The 6,970-nt window shown below is 43.0% G+C and overlaps 1 protein-coding gene across 2 annotated transcripts; it reads left to right on the top strand.

Annotated features, from left to right (window-relative positions):
* Positions 1-214: 214 nt before the first annotated feature.
* LOC116204433 (calmodulin-binding protein 60 C-like) lies at positions 215-5,276 on the top strand. 2 transcript variants are annotated; one of them, XM_031536502.1, is made up of 8 exons: positions 215-767; positions 1,198-1,273; positions 1,506-1,564; positions 2,107-2,600; positions 2,707-2,867; positions 2,961-3,164; positions 3,678-3,915; positions 4,019-5,276. In XM_031536502.1, exons 1-8 carry the CDS (start codon positions 655-657, stop codon positions 4,573-4,575), a joined length of 1,902 nt encoding a protein of 633 aa, XP_031392362.1. In that variant the 5' UTR covers positions 215-654; the 3' UTR covers positions 4,576-5,276. The 2 variants fall into 2 exon arrangements, with proteins under 2 accessions (XP_031392362.1, XP_031392363.1); XM_031536503.1 differs by lacking the exon at positions 215-767 and having other exon boundaries at positions 1,196-1,273; positions 2,053-2,600.
* The last annotated feature ends 1,694 nt before the right edge of the window (positions 5,277-6,970 follow it).

Below are 6,970 nucleotides of genomic sequence, written 5' to 3'. Positions count from 1 at the left end.
GTGCCTCTCTAATCGTTGCGTATAACTTATACAGTCCGATTTGGATACGACATTTTGATCGCATATGAAACACGACATTCGGGTAGAGGATCCTATGCAAATTTTTGCTCCGCATCCAAACATCCTTAAATTTCCCCATTAATAGGAAGTATAGAAGTGAGACCGCCACCAGAGGCCCCACCTCCTCGTCGTCGTCTTCATCATCAAAATCAAAACCGCCCTTAATACCACCGATGCATACAGCCAAAGTGGGGGAGCTTGCAGAGGAAAGCTCGTGGCCACCTTCCTCGAAACTTCATAAGATTCTCTCCATTTTCTCCCTTTCCCGCCGCTTCCCCTTTTTAACCCTTTTCTCCCCATTCGTACTATCCCTTTTCCCCCCTGTTCGTCACTGTTCGTGCGTACCCCTGTCTCCGTCTCTGTCCCTGTGGAGCGGGTTTCCAGGAAACATCCGTGCGGTTGCCGAGAAGGCGTCTGAGGGGGAGTTGAATTAAATTCTGGGTCGCTTACTCTTTTGTCAGTTGCGCGACAGTTGATAGCAGTAGGGAGAGAGAGGACTAGGAGGGCGTCTGTCTGTACAGTTGTTCGTTTGTTAGCTTTTGGTAGCATTTCCCCCGGGGAACCAAGCGGAGACGCCGGAGAAGGGTGGTGAAGATGCAGGCCAGCTTCATGGAGCGGTCTAATAGCGTTGGGAGAGGGAAGAGGGGCTTAGACTCGAGCTCGGCCGACGAGGGTCAGCCCGATCGCAAGCGCCCTGCTCTCGCAAGGTGATTTCCATCTCCTCCTTACAATCAAGTTCAAGTCTTTTACTCTTTGTGCTGAACTTTGAGCTGAGTTCTTGAGCATCAAATATGAATTCGTTGCTCTTCACTCGTCAGCGGTTCACTTGAGCTGTTGTTATTCCATAACTGACCTGTTAAGATCATATGATGCTAAGGATAGTGATGAAGTGGTATAAAGAGCTGCTTACTCGCTTGATGTGGTCTAATACTCACTGTTCTTGTCGATGTACCGTCTTCACGAGTCTAAGGATTCTTGGGCTCTGACTAAGTTAGAAGTAACTGACCCTTCTTTCGAAAGTATTTAGGATGTGTTCGGAGGAGTTTCAGAATTTCATGGGTGTATGTTTTGATAAACCCTGCTGGGTTTTGAAGGTGTTTTATCAGAATTTCTGAAACTTGTTCGACAATTGTGCAGTGTGATCGTTGAGGCTCTCAAGGTGGATAGTTTGCAGAAGCTGTGCTCATCACTCGAGCCTGTCCTTCGTCGAGTGGTAAGATATTTTTTGGAATCTCATTTCTTCTTACATGCTTCAATAGGAGAACGTATAACTTCAACTTTTAAATTCTAACTTTTTACTGCATCCATATCATGATGAGAAATTTAACTTATACTGTAAAAGTTAGTTTCATTCACATTCAGTCAATTGTGGAGAAGTTTTTTCTCTTAGATATTTTGTCTAAAATGGATGCTCTATATTGTGGTATTGTTGATGTTGATGGCAGGTCAGTGAAGAAGTAGAGCGGGCTTTAGCAAAACTAGGCCCTTTCAAGCTTCCTGGAAGGTATAGCCCACAGGATAGAGAAAAGCTTATATTTAGAATTGAAAATCTGATCTTGCCATGAATGAAAATCCATTTGTGGTTGTTGGTATAATATTATTCCAGTACCTGCTCATTTCCAGCTTTGATTTGACATAACTGGATTATTTCGGTTTATGGAGTTACAGCATCAAATGGTGCTTGCCCGGTTTAAGCTTGTTTAATGAATTATGTATGTTATAGAGTTTTTTGCACTAAGATTTTTTTTTTTTTTGTTGACTGCTCATCCGTGGAAGGATGTGTTTTGATGAGGATCAATGTCACTGTTCGCTGAAGTTTGATTGTATGATTGTTTGCTCTAGTTCTTTAACTTGCCTATCTTCTCTATCAGTCTCCAAAGGTTGTGCTTCATTGGTTTTCTGACATGAGCCTCTCTCTTTCAGCTTTCTGCTTCTCCTTTACTTCTCTTTACTTTTTTACGGTCCTTATGGTATGTAATTTGTTTATCACAGGGTTATGGTCAAGCTTCCCTACTTGGAATGTCTCTAATTGTTTTGAATGTATAGGTCGTCTCCTAAACGCATAGAAGGACCTGATGGAAGAAACTTGCAGCTGCAATTCAGGACAAGGTTGTCTCTACCTCTCTTTACTGGAGGCAAAGTAGAAGGAGAGCGGGGTGCTGCAATTCACATAGTCTTGATTGACGCAAACATGGGTTGTGTTGTCACGTCAGGCCCAGAGTCCTCAGCGAGGCTAGATGTTGTTGTTCTCGAAGGTGATTTCAACAATGAAGATGATGATAACTGGACCCAAGAAGAATTTGATAGTCATCTGGTCAAAGAACGTGAAGGGAAAAGGCCTCTTCTAACCGGAGAACTGCAGGTGACTCTGAAGGATGGTGTAGGCACACTAGGAGAGCTAACGTTTACTGACAACTCAAGCTGGATAAGAAGTAGGAAGTTTAGGCTAGGACTGAAGTTAGCATCGGGCTGCTGCGAGGGTGTCAGAATCCGTGAAGCTAAAACAGATGCCTTCACTGTTAAGGATCACAGGGGAGAATGTAAGTCTATAATTTGACTCGAGTCTGTCCCATAATTGACACATATGCCCATTTATTAGTTGCGAGCTCCATTGACTGGTAATTTTTGCTGGCTTTCACTTTACAGTATACAAGAAACATTACCCACCTGCACTAACTGACGAGGTGTGGAGATTAGAGAAGATTGGCAAAGATGGATCGTTTCACAAGAGGCTAAATAAATCTGGTATATCTACAGTCGAAGACTTCCTTCGGCTTGTGGTCAGAGATCAACAGAGACTGAGGAATGTAAGGATTATGCAGTCTGTGGTTGATGATTTTGACTTTAGTTCCTACGTTTCCAGTCTGTAATTGCCTGTTCATTCATTCATCTGGTTGCAGATTCTCGGCAGTGGCATGTCAAATAAGATGTGGGATGTTCTAGTGGAGCATGCAAAGACTTGTGTCTTAAGTGGGAAACTTTATGTCTATTACCCCGAAGATGCAAGGAATGTGGGAGTCGTGTTCAATAACATTTATGAATTTACAGGCCTGATAGCAGATGGGCAGTATCTTTCTGCAGATTCTCTTTCAGAGAGCCAGAAGGTATGCTTTTGCGATATCTTAGGAATTTATTTGACTGTGCATTTTATATTTTCTTCTGTGTCTGAATAGTACCGATTCATCATATGTTTCATGGAGGGCATTTTGCACGTCCAGGGTTTGATAATTTGAATTTCTGGCTCTCACTACTCTTTTCCTATCAACCTGCTGATAATTTTGCTATTCAAACCAGACATATGCTGAAACTTTCTATGAGTTCATGTTTCCAAAAAAAATGTGAGACCAAATAAACTGCTAAATTCACATACATGAGAGGTTCATAGCTTGAATTTTTTACCGCAAGATACAATATTGGCTTAGGAGTTCATATTTCTTTTACCCACTATACATGAATTGCGCCTTTGCAAAATCTTATCGGACATGAAGAAAATTGTATTGGAGTAGAAGATTGCCATAGGGATCTAGCTTACCAGAAGAATTGGAAACTGCATTTAACGTTGGTGTCAAAATATAGTTACTTTTTGAAAACTGATTATGATTTTTGTCTTGATGAAGGGCTATGTGGACACATTGGTGAGGAAGGCATATGACAATTGGATGCATGTTATTGAGTACGATGGCAAATCTCTGCTAAATCAAAACCAGGACAAGAGCACTGATGCCTCTCTGACAGAATTTCCATGTGGTCCACATGATTACTCTAACCCAATCGAAAATCAGCTTCCAATGCAGAATCTGCAGACTCAAGTAGCAACTGAGCAGCCTTATACGGATTCAGGCCAGGGTGGTGGAGGTACAATATCTTTTGTTTAAGGAACACTTGAATTCCTAGCAGCAATCTTGTATTCATTTGTTACGGCTGCATCGGCTTACTCGTTTGCTATCATTTTTCACAGGATACAATGATGGCATGAATACCAGATTCCCCATGCAACCACAGGGTGTAAACCTCAACACTTCCCTTCAGTTTGATGCCAATTCATTCCCTCTGCACAACCCGTTGCTCAGTTCCATGCACCAACCCCAGCTTATGAGGAATGAAAATGTGATGGGCGTTGGCCAATCACAGCAGCCTGCGACGAACTTCCATGATCCTGGCCCTTCGAATCTGCGGTCTTTTAGGGTGGGTGAGGATCTCTTTCCTGAGGAGGAAATCCGTACGAGGAGTCATGAGATGCTTGAGAATGAGGATATGCAGCATCTGCTCCGTGTCTTCAGCCTAGGAGGGCATGGGAGTAACTCGTTCAATGTTTCGGAGGATAATTACGGGTTCTCGTCACCCTTTACCCCTGACCCATCATCAAGTTTTGGGTTTAATGAGGACAGGTCCAGATCTTCTGGTAAAGCCGTCATTGGGTGGCTTAAGCTCAAGGCTGCCCTCCGGTGGGGAATTTTTGTTAGGAAGAAGGCTGCTGAGAGACGAGCACAGCTCGTGGAATTGGATGATATATGAGTGCAGAAGAGAGAGCCACTCTGATTTATTCTTGATTGGGGGTCGATTATGTCCCCCTTCTGAGCCACACTTTGCTCGTGAGGTGAGATCTTCCAGCTGGAATCTCGTTTTTTCTTGCTTTTGTGCTACTGAATACTCGTAAAGTCTCTAGCCTACGCCTATCAGATTGGGTTGGGTGAATCTCAGCAATCAGACATCACGGGGTATGCCCTGAATCCCGTTGGTATTGTCCAAATAGACTGGTTCAAGGGAAGAACTACTCAGCCTCAAAATAAAGTCAACAGACGGCCTCAAATGTTGAATCAATTCAGATCGAGTTATTGGGTTCATTCATTGCTAAGTGGATGAAAGGGGGAACCCTGGTAATAATGCTTGATTACCTTGGGGTAAGTCAGTTTCGCTCCTAAGTTCGAAGGTTGAAGAGACCTTGCAGGTCTTGTAAGCCAATTAAGCGGACACAGGACTCTGACAGGATGAGCGGAAGACGTAGGTAAATTAGATCTGCTATGGTCATAATTTCCATTCGTTTGTTCCTTTTTTTATTAATGTTGGGACGGTGTTCTGTTTTAGGTCTCTGAAGTGACAATATTTACCTCGTGTTACTTTACGAATCAATTGATCGTGTACCATATATCTGAAATGCAAGTTTGTTTAATATGACAAAGAAGATTACATGAGATCGCAATGTCTGCCCGAGCTCATTGCTGTTCCAGAATGTATTTCCCATAGTGATGAAGACACTGTTGTTCATGCCTTTCAAAATTTCTGCTGTTTATGTTTTTTGACTTAACGGAATTTGTGGAGTCATGTAACAATTCGGATAGAGGAACCGGATCTGCTTTTGGACCTACCTCTCTAAGTAGTTGATTCGACCATCCGAAGCTTCACCTTAAAGTCGAAAAATGAACTACTAGAACAGTGAAAAGTGACTGCTCAATTGCACTACTACGCAGCTTCTTGCTTCCAAGGTAAATCAATAAATTGCAGTTTAGACCTGCCCGGAGGTACTGATGAATCCCGAAGTACAAATGCAAGTACGAGAACAGTTCAGTAGCAAACCAGTTATCCGAATCAGGGTAATGGACACCCCTATGAGGAGGGTTTCGGTTTGTAATGTCTCCAGAAGGAGACACGATCCAACTGTCAGTGCCATTGTCAAGCATCCGGGCCTCTGTTACGTGACAATAACCTTGGAAAGTCGGTAGGGCCGAGTTTGGTTCAGTCAATGCCGAGTTCTGATGCAATACAGGGACCTCCGGCTGATTTAGTGAGTGCATTGGTTGGTTCTGGATAGCAACACCGAGATCGCCATCCTGTGGATTTATCAGGGATTTACCTATTGCAGTTTCATTATCTCCTACGGAGGGAAGGACATGAATTCAAATGATCAGAGAATAGTCGAAGCAGGTTAGTTCCGGCAATGGACGGGCTGGTAAACAACATCCATTAAAAGTAATCGGTGATTTTATTTATCGGTGAAATGCATTTCCTCTTACCACTTGAGCTTATAACACCCGCCCGCGCTCGTACATCTCGGAGTGTAGGAGGATATTTGGCACATATACCGGGAAGAATTGGCTGTATGCTATATTATGTGATAAGGCCTGATGATCCAAAACTGCAGTCCGCAGTTTTGGCTATAACAATGCGTACCTCCAACTACGATTTCTGAGATCCCATTAGAAAGTCCAGGAGGAGCTCGCGTGTGGAAGCCTGTCAAATGGCTGTCAGATGGATCGAAATAGTCTTGCCGGCCTCGGAGAGCTCCAGCAGGAGAAATACCGGAATTCTGCACGGAATAGCTTGAACTGGTGAACTCTGCGGCATGATCCCAATTATCATAGGCCCTTCTCATGTTCAGTCTTCGTTTTTCTTCAACTCTCAACATCAAACGAAAACTCATCTAATATACAGCAAGGAGCAACAATCTATCGATGAGCGTTTGCAAGAACCGGTAAAGATTCGTGGTTTCCAGCTCAAGACAGCCCAATCCGTATCAAGAATATGCTCAATCTATCAAGTAAACGGATGGGCCGGGAAATTATGACCACTAAATGAAGTAAGACATGGCCCAAAACTGATATACAGGGTCCAAGGCCTAATAACAGGAACAAGTACAAAGTGTCAATTCGAATTCGAATTCAAACCCCTTTCCACGTAACCATCAATGGTCGCTAAACGCTTATAAATATATGCGAGGTACGCGACTTTTCTGAAATTCATTCACTCTTACTACACAATTATACTTATTTAAGTATCAGAGAGGAAAATCGGGATTCTCTCTCGATATTCCCTTTCTTACAGATTATCTGGGTGTGAAGTTTGAGGAGTTATCTTCAACAAGGATCAGATACCCATTCCATAAAGATGATATTGGACACCCTAGTTTTCCGAT

This window comes from Punica granatum, chromosome 4, assembly GCF_007655135.1.
Source record: "Punica granatum isolate Tunisia-2019 chromosome 4, ASM765513v2, whole genome shotgun sequence".
Classification (NCBI taxonomy): Eukaryota; Viridiplantae; Streptophyta; class Magnoliopsida; order Myrtales; family Lythraceae; genus Punica; species Punica granatum.
This window is presented reverse-complemented; position numbering and strand designations above follow the sequence as displayed.

Excerpts from the sequence above, each read along its gene's own strand:
- LOC116204433 (XM_031536502.1), top strand. The coding sequence starts at position 655 with ATGCAGGCCAGCTTCATGGAGCGGTCTAATAGCGTTGGGAGAGGGAAG. Across the intron at positions 768-1,197 it reads AAGCGCCCTGCTCTCGCAAG|TGTGATCGTTGAGGCTCTCA; the intron begins GTGATTTCCATC and ends ACAATTGTGCAG. Across the intron at positions 2,868-2,960 it reads ATCAACAGAGACTGAGGAAT|ATTCTCGGCAGTGGCATGTC; the intron begins GTAAGGATTATG and ends ATCTGGTTGCAG.